Below are 18,304 nucleotides of genomic sequence, written 5' to 3'. Positions count from 1 at the left end.
ACTAGGCGGCCCACCCCCACGTCTGCTCTCTCAGACATTTAAGCCTTCTGAGTCACTCACTAATCTCCATGCCACTGACTGCTCCCTCACCACCACAGGAGAGGGCCCCGCCCTACAGCCGACCCCCTCAGGGTACAACACGCTTTTCTCCATTCAGATCTGAGCCCCCTGATGTCTTACCTCTTTATCAGTATCATCTTAAATGTAATCAGAACTTTAATGGAAAATCCTGCTAATCATCATTTGGTTTCTGGTGACTATTTGCACCATTTATGATAGACCTTTTATGATAGGTGACATTTTGATATCATCTTGACACTGAGTCAGAGCATCCGATAAAGATCTATCAGTCTCTGTTATTACACTGCAATTTGTCATTTGGGTGGACAACTAAGGCCCTTTCGTAAGTCAATCTAGATAAGAACATCTGCTAAATGCAGTAAATACAAATGTAAATGTACATTTGGTTTTGATCGTATGTTTCCATCAAGCCACAGGTGACATTTGTGAATTTTTAACCCGCAGCCACAGATCTCATCAACAACCTCCTGCAAGTGAAGATGAGGAAGCGGTACAGCGTGGACAAGTCCCTCAGTCACCCATGGCTTCAGGTGAGACAGCGCCATATGCACTGTAGCAGTGGCCAGAGCGCTCTCACCCCCCGTCGCGTGTGCTGACCCGCTCGTGTATCCCGCTTCGCCAGGACTACCAGACGTGGCTGGACCTGCGGGAGTTCGAGACGCGACGGGGTGAGCGCTACATTACCCACGAGAGTGACGACGCACGCTGGGCGGAATACGCGGACGAGCACAGCCTCGTTCACCCCAAGCACTTCATCATGGCTCCCAACCTGGACGACATGGACGAGGACCCCTAGCCACCCCGCGGAGCGCACAAGGGATGGAGGACAGTGTCGAGGCTGTCACTAGGAGGCACTAGCTCCTTAAAAAAAAACTGTAGTTTCAGAGGTGAGACCACAGCACTGTGCTGGGGCAGTGGAAGTGGTGAGTGTTGCAGAAACAGGCAGGATAATGCAGTACAAAGTATTGTCCTGCTGTGCTGGCATCTTGGACACGGTTCAGACCCGTGTGTGGTGATGAAGGATTTCTCGGTTCTTCTTTCAGGTTAATCCTAGTCAGAGTAAAAACTAAATGGGGGTATGCTGTCGGTATGCATTCTGCTCTCCAGCACTGACTACATCTAAGGGTGCAAGTGTCTGTCTGATTCGCAGAACAAGTGCTCTCTGTGTTAACTATTTTACAATAATGATCTTAATTTGAAAAACAGCACTAGGGGACGTGATGTTACAAATGGGAAAGAAGGGTATGGGTGATTTAAGAATTGTACTTGTATCTGAAGGCTAAGTTCACATGGCATTGTGTTTTGTAAACAAACTGGAAGAGTATTTTTTTCTTTTTTAAAAATATGCTGGCTGAAAAAATGTAAGATTTTACATTTAAGTACATGCAGTCAATAACTACAAGGAAATCTGCAGTTTTTCTCATAACAGTCCACTTGAGAAAAGGACTAAATATTCAAGAGGAGCCGAAAGGGAGATGTTGAGCAAGAGACCCTTCACATGCATTGTACAGATGATAGTACACCAAAGCTGAAATAAGGCAAAATCAACCATTTTAATTGATCTGGAAGAGCTAGTGAAGGTCTATTGACAAATAACTCCAGTAATTTGGAATCAGGCACCTTTCATGTTCAACCCCCCACCCCCACCACCTTAGTTTAATGGGCATCTTCGCTAGATTAAGTGGTTACCAGTAAGCCATTTCTCTGTCCTATTTTAACACTTACATGTGTAGGGAGGCTGTGGTGCCTCACACAAAATCTGTCTCATGCTTTGGAGGGCCCTTTCAAAAGCACTACAATAGGTTAACGCAACTTCCTAAGAGTTGTGTAAAAAAAAAACTAAAAAATTATAGGCCATTTACACACAAGACATTTGCTCATAACTAATACAAAACATGCTTTGATAGTATTATTATATGACTTTCCTTTTTCATGTGAGCTGCACACTGAATGAACATGGAAACATGGATGTATAGTATTGGAGGCTTTCAAAATTAATTCCAGAACTGGACTACCAAAGTAGGGAGGCAGTAAAAAGACTTTTTTGTTCCAGTTCTAAATGCTGAACCAACTTCAACTGGGGCCTGTTTTCACTCAGACCAGTAAGATACCACAGTAACATTTGGAGCTGAGGCAGTATATGAATGCGTGATCTACTGCCTCACCATCCTATGGTGTGTGCTATGAGATGGAACTTATGTCTGTATGGTGGCCAGCTGAGATCTTTCCTTAAAGAAGGAGTAAGATCTCTCCAGTCTATTTAATTTATCCAATGTGACCCGCTGGACAATACGTGCACTCTTAGAATGGTTTGCCATAGCACAGAATAAGGAGCCATTGTGAGCAGCTCGATTTGACTGGCTTGTCTGCATGAGATGGAAACTTTTCCATCACTTTTTGATCCTTTAACCTGGGAGAAGAAGTGGGTGGTTTCTCCCCTGGATCTTTGTAACAGTTACTTTATGTTGCCGCTGGATTGGCAGGTGTGAGTGTTTTGTATATTTTAGTACATAAACAAATAAATGGTCTACATCATATGTGTCATTCCTTATTTCAGAACTAAGGCATGTAAATACATCCTGAAGCATAAATTGTAGATGGGCAAAATAAAAAAGGACATGATTGTCTTTGAAGTAATCAAATAATTACAATAATTAGTCATTTAAATAATAAGTAATTTCAATCATTACAATATTCATTATATTATGCTGAGTTCCAATAAGCAGTATGTGCCATATAGAAAAGAATTCTGGAAAAACGTATATGTAAACGCATATTCATATATGACTTTTATATGAGTTAACAAAGCAATTTGGTGTTCCTGAAGGCCACATGATGAAGCAGTTTGAGCAATGTGCTAGCACCACCAAGGTTATGGATTTGATTCCCAGGGAGCACTCATACTGATAAATATGAATGTCCCTTAGGATAAGAGGTTCAAGCAAATGCTGCTAATGTAAATGAGGCAAATAGTGAGTGTGAGTTCCCAATAAGCTAAATAGTGAATTGCTGGTGCAACAATCACAAAAATGTTTTTTCCAAGCATGGACAAAATGCAAGGACAAAGAGGAATGAAGAATGCTTGCAAGTTGAAAATAGTTAATAAACGCCACAAAACTACTGCCTCAGAAGTGACCACAGAATTGAATCATTGCCTTGGTGGCTCATTTACAACATGAACTAAAAATACAAAAGGCCCATAACCTTGTGTGTAAAGAGTACAAACCCTGGACCCCTTAGCAATAATAACACGATGGTCAGATGGACTGTCTTTCACCCGCTTTCCTACATCTGGACATGTTTACATTTGGAAAAAGCCAAAGGATGCCTTTAACCCACAATGCCCAACTGTCAAACATGGTTGTGGTTCCAGAATGGTATGGGAGCTGCCATATTGTGTGAGTTGTCAGGTTCAGTGATCGCTCTGTGGTTGTGTGATGGCCAAGGAATATGAGGCCAGGTGCACCCTATGGTGCAAACACAGTTCGCTCATGGTGTTCCCATACAGCAAGATTAAGATGGCATCACAATCACCAGATCTAAACATCAGCAAGTCTTAATGGTGTGTTCTGAACATAGAGTGTAAAGGCAATTGCCACCTGCTTCATCCCTCAAATCAAGGAATGGACCAATGTCCCATTAAACAAGATGGGTCCAAGATGGGTCGAAACTCTTCTCAAAACACATAGTGGCTAGTCTCCTCACCACTGAGCATGAATCAAAAGCTAAACCAAAAACCAATTATTCTCGTCGTACCGCATATAGGTGACTATGTACCTCTCAGGTGAAATACTGTGAAATGTGACATTTCTGCTCAACATGAATACTTTTCCAGCCAGTGTGCTTCTATTGAGAGGACCACACCACTGCATGAGATGACCCCCAATCAATATGTTTCTAAGACCACAAACAACCAAGAAAAAAGTAAAATATTAGAATACATATGAAAATATGTATTTAAATATTTATCATTTTAAATATATTCCTCGCTACTTGCATTATGTTCACCACCTGTAGTTGAACAGCGAATCCTTTTAGGATGAGCTACGCAATTACGGTTTAAAAAGAAAGACTGCGGCATTAAATGCTTGCTATCCGCTCTTACCAGGCCACATGTTAACACCCCAAGTTCGGGTTTTGGAGGTAGATTTCTCTGCATGCTTGATGCTGGTGTGTGATGAGTGCTAGTATGCGTGATTCCCACTGGGTTAACTGCTGAATAATGGTGGCACCATATGTCACACGTAGTGTCTAGCAGCTGGATGCAATCGAGTAACCACTGGACATCAGACAGGCTGGCCCACCCCATAACACTGGAGTAATGAGAGAGAGAACACTTACTGCAGTATTCACCACTGCTCATGGATATACATATACATGTCGAGGTTTTTTTCCCCCTTCCTGAATATAATTTTCCTAAAATATTATTTTTAGGATACACACTGTAATCAATACTGCAATAACTCTACGAGGCTCATAAATCATAATTTTGAAGTTGCAGGAACTAGTTATGCTATGTAATCCCGTAATGGCACCGCAGACAAAGCATTACTTGACGTTCGGTATAATGTGTAGCTAATAGCTTTCCCTGGACTGTTTCCAAAAACACTCACCTAGCTTCATGAATTTCAGAACTGGAGCAGCGGCTCCGCCTACCAGTGGGATTCGGCTCAAATGAAGGGTGATGTAAGGGAGTGTATAGAAGAGGGGTTGAGGAGGGGGTCTCCGCTCCGTCCCATGGGCCCGGAAACGCTCGGAATGAGCTGCTTTATCTGCTCCCTCTTCAAATTGCTTAAAGATGCCAGTCGTGCCACATGGCTCTCTGATAAGTGCTTGTCTTCGTGAGAGTGGAAAACCAGGCAGACAAATTGGCTCTCGCTCCATTCCATTACCAAAACTTGTGAAGTGAGGAGAAGTTTTTTTTCTTTCTTTTTTTTATCATCGTAGTGCCATTTAGATAAGGTGCGGGACGTGGCTGGACTGTTCCTGGATCAGTCAGCTGCAAAGAGTGATATTTCACCTGGACTGGAGACTCAAAATGAGATTAAGCGGGGCTCCGTATGAACAAATCCAACATCAAGTGCAAATCAACAAAACCTTCCAAACATACCATTTAATCTTGGGCATAATCACAGACACAAACACGTCATCGAAGAGGACCATAGAGGCATATATCCTGAATGGCATGTCGTACTGGAGGGTTATGCAAAGGGTTTCCACAGGCTCATTCTTTCATGGTTAGCACAGTACGGCAAGAAGATGAAGGATCTGGCCCATGTTCTCCTGACCTGCTCTGGAACGTGAGCCCTGGAAATGGAAACGCTTCAGGAACGGCTCAGCAGACCCCACAGGAGAGCGGAGCGGGGGGCCCCAGCGGCACGACGCATTAACACGGCCTGGGCCTCGACCTTGACGGCAGTCCGTTAGACGCCGTAGAAACGCTGAGATGAGAAAAATTCATAATGGCCGTGTTGTGTAAATATTCCCGATGAAGTCCAGATGTTGGCACGTCGCGAGTAGCATTGCGGCGGAGAGGAAAACGACGCAGGCCTGCTTCCACGTGAGCCATGCAGTTTACCAAGAGTCCAAGTCAAACTACGTATAAACGTAGGGCAAACGTATGATAACGGCCATCATTACCAAACACATATTACACGACATGACTTCGAACATCACACCTTGTTTAGTCAGCTCACTAAATTCTATTTGTATGGAAATAAGAGGAAAAAAACAAACAAATAAGTGACTTAATGTAGTGACTATACTACAAAGATTTCAATCATATCCATTACAATACCAATTCATTATCATATTATATTTACATGTAATGTCACTTATGTTGTGTTACAACATATCAAAAGCAAATATGGAAAAATCATTAATATATGATAAATGTTTCAGTACAGAGCGACCGTAATCTTAATCGACTAGATAAAGTGCTCCGTGAGTCAGTTAGTTCCTTTTTGCACCACTAGGTGTCATTCTGCTCACAAGGTTTATACCAGGCCTTACATGGACCATTAATTGTCAAGGACATAACAATAAGCTAAAATGCTTAATACTTGCAAATACACACATTAAATTGCTGTAGTCTTTGTAACTTCTGAATGTTCATTACATTAAATATATATATATATATATATATATATATATATATATATATATATATATATATCTATATATATATATATATATATATATATATATATATATATATATATATATATATATTAGAATGGCCTATTTAGCCACAGCCTCGCTTTTTTTGTGATATGGGGATGTACAGATCCAGTTGCAATCTACAGTCAGCTGAGGTGAGACGTAGCCCTGAGTGAGTCTCTACCGATAGAAATTATGGCAAACAAAGCAACCAACATGCAAACAGACAAAAAGCAAATGAGTAGAGGGAGTGAAGTGATGGGAGATGGGTGCACTGTTTGCAGTAGTGCTGGATCTATTTCACGGAGAATCCCCACTAGATAGCCAAGCAGTGCCTTTGAAGGCTCTACAGACAGTTTCACACTCTGGGTGCTGGGTGCCTCAGACACTCTACATGGTAGGGATGTGAACTCAAAATGGTGTATTTATTTATTTATTTAGTTTATTTAGTTAGTTTATTTGTTTCTTTTACTTGATATATATATACACACACACACACAAACACACACACACACACACATTTTTTTTAATTTTACTATCATTTTACACCCTGATATTTCCTTTCATAGGAGAAAAAACTACAATGATTTTAGTGCAAATGTCCTCCTCACTGCCCCTTAGCTAGACAGAATCAGTTTTATTTCAAGGGGATAAAGACCCTTGACGGAATCTGTGGCAACAAAACAGGTGCACAGTCCACCAATTTGCCATTAACAGCCGTTGTGATCACTTTCGCAGTATGCTTTCTAGTAAAAGTGTTGCTTAAGCCCTACACTTTCAATGAAGTAAACAGTTTGGGTGTTAGGATCCATCATTTATCTTATGTACAATCATCTGGAACACATGGTCAATTTGTTCTTCAATTGTTTTCTCCACATTAAGGCCCAGGTGAGAGTTAAATGCCCCGATGCCCTGTTGACACCCCTATTTATGTATATAGCAGACAATAGTGTTCCAAAAAGGTCAAGTAGCTGACAAGGGTGAATTAAAATAATTCAAGAGTGAATTAAATAAAAAAAAAACTTCCCATGGATTAATTTAGTGGTTTAATTATGATTCCTATGAAGAGTTCATTGATCTTCTCTATGGGGGGAGGAAGAGGAAGAGGAAAATGGAGGAAGAGAATCCTGATGTGTGAACAAAGAGTCTGCTGCTCAGGACCCGCTGTGGCTGGCCTGCTTGCACCACTCCAGCTGGGTGGAGAGGAGTTCCCGCAACCTCACGCCCACTTCCTGCGAGTGGCTGCAATACGCAACCTCAGAAGGGGGCAGGCACTGAACTCTCAAACAAGTGGCAATATTTGCTCACCTGAAACACACACGACTCGGCAATTGAGGCCTGGGGCTGTGGAGCGCGCCTGCGTGGCTCCAGCAGCTGTGGATCTTAGAGGAGTGGGAAGGGCCAGGAAGTGTAGTGATGGGGAGCTGCCCCCCTGCCGGGCAGCTGTTTATCACCAGCCGTGCCATTGTGTTTTATGGGTGGGAAGGCTGTATTTGTCCTTAGCTGCAGGAGGCTGATGAAGTGCTAATCTGCCGAGTGGCTGCGTCACCAGAGCCTGCTTGTTAGCGGGATAGCTTGTTAGCCGTCGGAGCTTGTAAAACTCAGCCTGGATTCATGGGCTCCCCTGCCAAGGGTTTTCACGGGTAAGCAAACACAGGCTGGGCTCTGATGAGACATGCTGACCGGCTGGGGGAGCTCTGGGGGAGCTCTGGGAGTCGCCGGCCGGAGGGGAACACAAAGATCCAGGTTGTCTTACTTCCCCTCCCAGTGCTTTTCAGTAAGTGTAACAAACTGGCCACCTCCACATGGATGGAAGCCTACTCGCGGCACGAAGGAAATGCCAATCAAACGTCTATAGACCAAGTTTCAGTCTCAGAACGTGGTGCAAAAAAATGTATAGGAAAAATGTAAAAAGTCTGCTTAAACAGGTTAATAGATAACAACAACCTCCTACAACTCTAAACCAGTGCAAGAGCACTCCAATAAGCACACTGGCTAATCAAAATGGAATCAGGAGGTGTTTTTTTTTTTGTTTTTTTTGAGGAGCTTGTTGATGTGGAAGCTAATGGCAGATGGGCAGCTTGCAAGCCTGGCTGATGTGGGCTCAGGCCTGCAGCCGCGTTGGTGGCCGCAGTAATCCGAAACTCGCCAGTGCCCCATCAGACTCGGAATCTAGATAAGGCAGCCAAAGAGCAGCCGCAGGAACAATGGAAAATGGGAACAGTGAAATGCCTTTTCACTGACGGAGAACTGAGGTCATCAAGGGCTTCTGAATGTCTGGACTAGTTAAAAAGGCCAAACAATTGTTCTTATAGATTTCTATACATTATAGATAGAATGTATAGAAAATAAAGCTTGTTGTGATTTTTGAGTTGATTTTTTTAATGTCCAGTCTCAGATGCACCTGTTCAGTGAAATGTCAGGAAATGATACGTGAATAAACAGCAACGAAGAGCTAAGTTATGCAAGCTTCTGATAGTATACTGCACCATTTTTCAAGAAAGACCACATTAAACATGGTCACCATGGTGTTGCCACAAGCTCCATCACGATGTTTCACTTCCTGGAGAGCCATTCATTCCTTGTTGGGGATGTGATTAAAATCGTCTTATGAAAGATAGGACAGAATGAAGCTTTGTAAAAATTTTGATGAGCAATACTTGTTGAACACTGACTGAATACCAAGCATTTTCAAACTTGTTATTCTTTAGTGTTTAGTACCCATCCTGTTTATCTGGCTGTCCTACCTTAAAAAAACACTTTGGCAGATATAGTTCTATTTTCGCAATAAAGTACTTCCTTATCTATCTGGTGTTGCTGACTTTTTGACAATGCATCCCATGGCCCATTATACACATGTGCTGTCACGTCTGTGACACTTGTATTTGTCACTAACATATTTAATGTGGCCACCAATATGATCTCTTTCAAAACCAGTTAGCTGATTTATATAGTTTTAGAAACAGGGATGTAAAAATATTGAATTTTAAAAACGTCTTTCAGAGCTGAAACATAATGGTGCATAATGTTAAGGAGAAAAGTAACAGGACAGAAAAGGTTCCCACAGAAAAGTCACTGAAATGGAAACGTTAGCTGTGCAACATCTTGGCTGAACCATGGTCACATGGCAAGCATGGGAGTTATTCAGGTAAAAATATTTATTCATTTTTTATTTGAATTCAATTTATTACAGTGTGATGAGTTTTCAAAATTAGATTTATGGCAAATATGAAACATTTGAAAATCAGTTTAAATTGCATTAACTTGAATAACTTAAAAAGGAAATTTGAAGGAAAAAGGTTTTCCTTTACTCATGGATGTCAGCTTCATCTGCAGACATTATGGCTAACACATGCAGTACTAGATGATAATAACATGTATGTAGCAGTGAAATCTGCAGGATCTGCTTCTGGGTCTTAATTAATTCTTCACGTTATTGTAGAAAAGCTTCATTTGAATGTTCTCAAGGAGACTAATATAACTCGCTTTCATATAATTCATATTGCATTAATAATGCCTACTTCCAAATAATACATTGCAACTTTTTGCACAGTTATATGTTTTTATCACTTTTCACTATGTGTGAGGGAAAAATATGAATGACTTGCTCATTGGGACATTGAGTTCTAGCCACTTGCTTGTTTTTCCAGTGGATGTGGAGATACTGCAGCCTGAATATTTTGCAATCAAATGGCCATGTGATCTTGAAATATAGGTCAAGAGCATTTAAAGGGGAACACTGTGATTTGGTGAATCAACTTTATCATGATTTTTCATGAAGATGCCTCAAAAATGGCCAACTAGAAGAATGACAACAATGTTGTGGATGGATGGACTGTGTGATTAGAACACCTGTATTTATTAACCCATGAGTACAAAATGTTTTTAAATCTCTGATTTAATTTTCTTGTAATACAAATAATTTTCATTTGTGGTTTCTTTCATTTTGTCCTCACCCTCTAGACAAAGAAAGAGAAGTGAGAGAAGCAATTCTAACCTTCTGTTAACTTCAGGTTTAACTTCTGTCACCACCAGTTAAATGACTTTCCCTAATGAATTAATTTCAGCCAGAGTCACGTTTACTTTTGAGGTGTCAGCTGAGGAGTGAAAATGTGTCAGCCGAGTGTGAATGATGGCAGCTCCTGCTTCAGGATAGGGGATTGATGGCGGTAATATTTAAGAACGCCTCTTCCCACGGGAGCGTGCAGTTTAATTAGCATACTGACGCTTGCCCTCACATTTAATTGCTTTCGGTTTTGTAATTAAAACGTGTGTTGACTTTGCCTTTCCCTCACTGATGAATAACAATGGAGGGTTATATGATATTACACTTTTGCTGCAGTGTACATTAACATGGACAGATTAAAATAACGGATGTAATCCAAACCATTTTGTGCCTAACCACTAATAGTTTGTCGAGCATGGTGGAGCATTATAATGCATTAATCTTTTCAATTAAAAGATCAAGCATCTCAAGACTTCACCCAAGGGCTTAGCCGTGTTCTCTTGTCTGGCTTTCGGTTGCTTGTTTATAACTTCTATCCGTTTGGGTCATTCAAGCTCAAATTAAGAGCCGTTTGATTTTCCACCTTTGCCATGTTGACTGGATGTGGATTGGCACCTTGTTTGAGGTATGCATGACTATGCTGTAGTCTTTTTTGCATGACAAGAGCAGTGTATTGAGGCCGCCCCTGGATACAGACCACATGGAACCCTAACGTAGGGCATTCCCCAGTAAATTCTTCTCAATATCAAAAAGGTGCGTATTTGAGGAAATTCTTAGCCCATTTACGCCAGTGTTTACACCCAGACCCAATGGGCCCCTGTGCAATGTCTTACGTACCTCCCCTCTGCCTGTGAATGACACCTCAATGGCCGCCCTAGGTTTTCTTTTTGCTCCTCCCTCCCTCCGGCGAGGGATGTGTGCATTCCCCGTCACACTACTTTTGAGATTCATTTCCAGGTAAACACGCTTTGGCCAGCCACAAACCTGCAGCCAACAGCCGTTGTCACAGCTGTGGCAGATAATAGTCGGGCCCGACTCATGACCCGCTCTGGAATGTTTACAGTCACCACAGGTCCTGCACAGCAAACACTCCTCCATTCCTCTAGGAGAAAAAAAGATGGTCCAGTTATTAATTTTATTTTGACAAATCACATGCTTAAACTATTGGCCCTTAGTTACTATGTCAGGGAACCAGAGCGGTAAAAGCACTGATTAAAGCAACCTTACACAGGGCTTTAAAAAGCTTGCTCAATTTTTTGCATTTAGAAAAGCTTACTTTGAAAGTGAGGAGTCTAAGTAACACATTCCTGCAAATAGCCGGGAGGTGGGGAGGCGCGGGGGTGCTTGAATTGTACCTCCCACCTAGCTTTCACAGGCAGCCTAAAGTCCCAAAGAGATGCTCTGGGCAAGACTTCACCCAATGGTTCGAGGCAATTTAACGGGTCAGGCAGAAAAGCAGTGAACCTGTGCTAGATAATTCACTGCGTCACAGGTATTAAATGAAAGCAGTGAGTGGGAGCTGAATATTTTCATGTCGAAGTTCTCCAAAATGAGAGTAACAACTTGGTAAAGCATTTCTCATCTTTCCAGTTGATGTTTACGGGTTCATGGGTCAGAACTAGCAAACAAAAATGAACTGTGCTGTTACAATGCATCACTGAACCTTTTAATGGAGTGCCTGTTAAAAACTGCAATGCTCATATAATCTGAGCAGTGAGATTTCCTGTGCTGTTTCTGAACCACAGGAGACCTGAACCTGTCTGTATCTCACTTTGAATCTGAACCTGTCTGTATCTCAATATGACTTACGATAAAGTTGCATTCAAAAATGTGAGTACAACAAAGAGCACTTCTTCCAGACCTCCCACGAGAGGACGTGCTAAACGTTTCAGGAGCTTAAAAATAGCTTGACCCTTCTGCGATCTTCAACATGAATTCCTGTCTACAATGGGGAGAATGCAGGTCAGTGTTTAGAGATGCCGAGGCAATATTTGCTTAGAATACAGGGCCTAATGTATGAGTTTGGGCAGGATCACCTAGACACCACCCACAATGCTGGCACATTGCAACACACAGAAAGCATTCAAACACATGATGGATGCTCAGTGGTTATTCTAAGAGCACAAACAACAAAAAAATCCACATATACCCTAAATATGAACATAAATGTGAGGATTTACAATGAATGTTCCAATAGTCTTTTTGAGGGAACTGGGTTTGAAGGCTTGAAGAAGCAACCATATGCTGCCCAGGGCCCAGAGTAAATTAGGTGCAAAGTATAAGCCGATACCCTAGCACCTTCTGTTTGCTCCAAGACAGGTCATTTTGACCAAATACAAAAAAGTGACCTTCGCTACCAAGTATGCTCAGAATCTGTACTCACTCATGAATGATTAACTTAAAGCAAAATATCCCAAAAGTCCTTGATGCTGCACACCTGCTCACCAGAAAACAGCGACAATGTATAATAAGGTAGTTGTGCGACATTAAAGTGAAGTCTCTTAACACTCAAAAAATTCAGTGCATGAAACATGTCTCAAAAGGTTTCAAATCGTGATAATGATAATACAGATTTGACTGTAGGAAATGTAATGTCAATGTTAAACCAGCATTGCTATGTGGTGAAGCTCTACCTTAGTCCCTTAGGAATACTTAATAGCCTATGTAAGTTGGTCAATTCCATCATGGCCTTTGAAATAATTATATCATACCAATGTCAAAGAGATGGACGTCTCCTTAGTGCAATTAAGAAATAATGGAAATTTTCTAGATTGTTAAATTTATAATTACAACAGATATCATTTAAATTGAAAAAGATTTCGTTGTGTATAAAAGTTCTTAATCATTTATCAAATACAATTTTATCATAAATACAATTTATGTTAAATGTAATTTAGCATCAATAAGGCACTTTCACTTTTTGTCTCCATTTTATCCCCATGACCAAAAATAAATAAATAAAAAATCCGAACTTTAACCACTGAAACGGGTGTATTAATTTATTACCTATTAAGTAAGCAATCGTGTAAATGACACTGCGTGCAGATCTGAGCAGCAATTCTGAAACAGCGAAAACTGAAACCCGTTTAATCGATTTTACTGCGGTCAAGGGTAGGCTAACGAGTAATGCCATGAGAATTCGCACGTTGAGGGTTTGGGACAGTGTTTAGACTTTTTAACTGGATGCGTGCATTTCCATGAAAACTGATTAAAGAAAACGTGCACTTTGGGAATATTAACGTCAGCTTTATTCAAAGGAGCATGACATCGGCAATAATAAAAACGCTACTAGCCCGTATTTATTACGACTTCCAAACTGCGGTATGCTTATCAAGAGGAAAAGCAAACGAAAAAGCCGCGCGTCGATAGAAGAGTAATAATAATGTTATTAGTTTTCGTCATTAGTTTTAAAAATGTTACAAAAAATGTCAAGCATTTCTCTCAAATTAACAGAACCTGCGCGCAGTCACAGCGTTTTTTTGCGTCACCTTAACGCCGTTTACACATTACACACAGGTCCAAATAAACTCCCCAGATTATATTGACATTTGTGTGCCTGTGCTGCGCAAATACGTAATCAAACAGATACTAAACGATAACACTGCTGGACAGGCACGTGCCAAACACCTAGGCATTAATGTTAATGCCTCGTGGTTGAGTTATGGATAAACTAGGGAATAAACATTCTAAAATATCTTTGTATGGAGCATACACAGTCTCGAAAGACATAAGCACATACACAGAAACATCTATACACTGTTTTGACCAACATGCAAATTAGCAAAATCACATTTTAAGTAATGAACAGGTAAGTAAATTCTGAGGCCAAAAGGGGGCGCCCTCAAACGCTAAGGCATCTCTGTACAAAGTACCAGCAATGCAAGACGGGCCTACCTCTTAAGACCAGTTTTAAAATGTGAACATTTTTATAAACAAACAAACAAATAAATAAATCTGCCATTTTCATTTTGGTCAAATATCAGTTCATCAGCTCACCCTTGCCGGTGGGCAAACCTGACGTAAAATTCTTCTGCATATATTTGCTACACTTAAGTTTAAGTATGCTATATGAAAATTTTAATTACCTGGACTCAAGGATCTTCACACTTTCTCCTGCGTACCAAACCGTATCAGCATTCGCCTGCGTGATTCGCCTCTTTCGTGGATAGTCAAACACATTGGATAAATGTTAGGCTACTTTGTTTAGTGAAGGCAATCAAATCTGGTCACTGAGCTCTACAGAATCAACACTGATGACCCGTGTGCTAAGAGTGAGCTCTTACATTAGCAAACTATGACCTGCTAGTAGTTACATACATCAGCACACACACAAACAAACGTAAAACCAGCAGGAAATATCATACAGATCATGGCAACTTCTTTCACGCTGCATATATTTTGGTAATGCTATTTTGAATGAATTAGGCTTTTTCGATATAAAAGCAAGTAGGCTTTTGATTTTAAGTTATAGAAACGTTTTTCAAACTTTGTCTATGTAAAATGTGACAAACACTACATGAGATAACTCAAACCTATCACATGTATTTGAAAGGAATGAGTTCAAATAAGCGGTCAAGAAAAGCGGTGTATTTAACCATAAAAATGGTTCAGTGACTACGAAAAGCATATGAATTTATTCTGATTTCAAGTAAATTATGTCCAAACATGAAAGTTTGATAAATTGTTCAAGGAAGACGTCCTTTAGTAGGTGACGTGAATCGTCAAAATTGATCTAGAAAGGCTGTGCATGATAAAACACCCCTTTACAATTCTTCGCCCCTTTATCCTGCTGGAATACAATAAGATTAGGTTATAATGAATCTTTTCAAATGGAGGCTGCTCTTTTCAAGCAGTGCAGGTGTACAATAGGGGGGCAAATCGAGAAGTCTCACGCCTAGGTGTGAGCAGATTATTCAAATAGGGCCAAGTGAAGAAGGGATTGGAGGCTCGCCGGGCGCACAGCGCTATATCATAGCGTTAACAGGCAGGAGCAGGCGTCATTTGAACTCCAGTCATCAGCAGACGCCTCTCAGCGTCCGTGGGCACGGCTGGCTCACACACACACACACACACACATGCGCCAGCCCTTGACAGGAGAGCACAACTACGACACGAGTATCCTGTGGTTCCAAACAACCACCGGCGTCGCCGCCTGCCAGAGGACGCTCTTGTGTGGGAAAACGATTTGAAAAATAGAGGAAATCTCCAGGATGCTCGGTGCTGTCAAAATGGAAGGACACGAACACGCAGACTGGAGCTACTACGGAGAGCCTGAGGTGGGTCCCCTAAATACATATATATATATTTTTTTTCTCGTCAAAAGCCGATTCCGTTTTATACAACTCAATATTAGCCCAGAGATAATATTAACTTTGAGATCAAATATTGACTTGAGGCGCCTCCAAATCCTCCCCCATCTCGACGCCCCGCACTATCCTAACAAAGTTGTGCTCGACATGTTATACCAACTTCCTTCCTATTGTCGACTCTTATGTATATATGACTAAATACCGCAATACTAATTATTATTTTAGCACAAAGCGAAAAGGACGTTTTGCTTAATTATGTTAAAATATGCTTAGTTCCCATTTCTTGTCTAGTAGCGTAGACGCGGTGATTTACAGAGGCTTACAGGCAAATGTACTAATTTTCCCAAATTGTTTTTTTTTATGATTCCCTGAAATAAGTCTTATTCTCATTCGATCGGACAACAATGGGAACGTTTTTACGCATTTTAAGATCAAATCAAATAATTTAATACACCTTTGTTTCCAAAGGTGATCGAATGCAATGTTTCATTTGAGTTCCCATATCTCCTCTGATAGCTCTTTGTGTGTGCGTGTGTTTGTGTGTGTGTGTGTGTGTGTGTGTGTGTGGTTTTTTTGGTCACAAAAATGAAACTATTTTCTCTCTTTTTTAGTGTTATACCTCAGTTGGCAACATGAACACTGGACTGGGAATGAACTCCATGAACACATATATGACCATGTCTGGAATGAGCACCACGGCAAACATGACGGCTAACACCATGAACATGTCCTATGTCAACACGGGGATGAGCCCGTCAATGACTGGCATGTCCCCGGGTACGGGGGCGATGGCCGGCATGGGCACGGGAATGACGGGCATGAGCGCAGCCCTCAGCCCCAACATGAGTCCTATGGCGGCGCAACCGCCCTCAATGAACGCCTTGACCTCATATACCAACATGAACGCTATGAGCCCGATGTATGGTCAGTCTAACATTAACAGATCGAGGGACCCCAAGACGTATCGAAGGAGCTACACGCACGCTAAGCCACCGTACTCCTACATTTCGCTGATTACAATGGCCATTCAACAGTCGCCAAACAAGATGCTAACACTAAGCGAAATTTATCAGTGGATAATGGACCTTTTCCCTTTCTACCGTCAGAACCAGCAGCGTTGGCAGAACTCAATTCGCCACTCGCTGTCCTTTAATGACTGTTTCGTGAAAGTGCCTCGCTCCCCAGACAAGCCTGGAAAAGGCTCGTTTTGGACCCTCCATCCCGACTCAGGCAACATGTTTGAAAACGGTTGCTATCTGAGGAGGCAAAAGCGCTTCAAATGCGAGAAACAACTAAGCAAGGAGTCCGGACGGAAGTCATCAGAGGGCGGATCAAACAGTAGTTCCGAGAGCTGCAATGGCAACGAATCCCCGCATTCCAACGCGTCCACCAACGACCACAAAAGGTCATTGTCCGACATGAAGTCGAATCAGGGTCTGAGCCCAGAACATGCAGCCTCGCCGACTTCGCAACAGCATCTCATGGCGCAGCACCACTCTGTCCTCGCGCACGAGGCGCATTTGAAAGCAGAGCATCATTATTCTTTTAACCACCCGTTCTCTATCAACAACCTCATGTCATCAGAACAACAGCACCACAAAATGGACCTAAAGACATATGAACAAGTGATGCATTATGGTTACGGTTCTCCGATGGCCGGCGCACTATCCATGGGGTCAATGGCGGGCAAAGCGGGCTTTGATTCGTCGCCATTGGCAGCGGACACATCATATTATCAAGGTGTGTACTCGAGGCCAATCATGAACTCCTCCTAAAGTCTGCTGGACCTTCTCACACGTTTGTAGATTTGTAAAAAGTACAGTCTGTGCATATGTATTCTGGATTTTTGACGTTTCTCGTTAATTTAGTGTTCAAGTTTATTAGTAATTATTTTGTAAAGACAAATGTTGTGAAGAAACGAATGTGAACAGCTCTACAAGCGACTTTGAAATGGACCAAATAACGCCTGAGTACGGGGAATCTTTAATGAATGAGAGGGACGACAGTTCTTCAGTCATTTGTGAAATCCTTATTTATGGCTTGTAAATGTGTATTCTTGTAGCTGATGACAAGAACAGAATCTATATTAAAGTGTTATCTGAATTTTTACTGACCACCGTGAATTTGGTTGTTATTCATTCATTCATGTTTTTAGTGGTAGGCTTCTTTCTCCTCAACAACGACCCAACAAATTATTAATCGCAATTTGAGTGTATGCCGGTCTTTTCAATGTTCTCTTCATATCATGATTTAAACAGATATAATCTGACTTATTATGGACAAAGCATAGTTATGAAAATAAAAATGGCATTAATATAAAAACTAAGGTTTATTAAGAATGTCATTTTATTTTCAACCCAAACACGTAGACAGTGAATAAGGCGGTGCAGACCTCTCTCTTGGCTTCCCCCCCACCCCAGAACCAATTAGCCACTTCCCCAATAAACAGGCCCACATAGTTTAAACAGCTTTCACTGGTACTGTGCGTGAAATTAGGCAAGGATTCAGTATGGTTATTCTGATGACTAACGCCGCAGTGTAACTGGAATTTAAATTGAAACGCACGTGCTGTGCTTCATATGAAACATACACAGAATTACGTTAAAATTATAATTCCCAAAATAATAACATTTCCTTACTTTCAAAATGAGGAGACTAATGAAAACGATGTGAACAAATATGGTATGATTATGAAAACGTCAAAGGATACCCATGATCACCATCATCATTAACAATATCAACAACAACA

The 18,304-nt window shown here is 41.3% G+C and overlaps 2 protein-coding genes across 9 annotated transcripts in view; both read left to right on the top strand.

The window, feature by feature from the left end:
• Positions 1–2,618, top strand: part of prkd3 (protein kinase D3) — a 30,273-nt gene extending 27,655 nt beyond the window's left edge. For all 8 annotated transcript variants that reach the window (XM_081721424.1, XM_027004811.3, XM_081721426.1 and 5 more), the window contains 2 exons: positions 526–611; positions 704–2,618. In XM_081721424.1, the coding sequence (XP_081577550.1) occupies positions 526–611; positions 704–877 (260 nt within the window). In that variant the 3' untranslated portion in view covers positions 878–2,618. The remainder of the gene's footprint in view (positions 1–525; positions 612–703) is intronic.
• A 12,643-nt stretch (positions 2,619–15,261) lies between these two features.
• foxa2 (forkhead box A2) lies at positions 15,262–17,669 on the top strand. The gene is made up of 2 exons (XM_027004853.3): positions 15,262–15,522; positions 16,167–17,669. Exons 1-2 carry the CDS (start codon positions 15,457–15,459, stop codon positions 17,328–17,330), a joined length of 1,230 nt encoding a protein of 409 aa, XP_026860654.1. The 5' UTR covers positions 15,262–15,456; the 3' UTR covers positions 17,331–17,669.
• The last annotated feature ends 635 nt before the right edge of the window (positions 17,670–18,304 follow it).

This window comes from Electrophorus electricus, chromosome 10 (genome assembly GCF_041902795.1).
Source record: "Electrophorus electricus isolate QZ-2024a chromosome 10, ASM4190279v1, whole genome shotgun sequence".
NCBI classification, from domain to species: domain Eukaryota; kingdom Metazoa; phylum Chordata; class Actinopteri; order Gymnotiformes; family Gymnotidae; genus Electrophorus; species Electrophorus electricus.
This window is presented reverse-complemented; position numbering and strand designations above follow the sequence as displayed.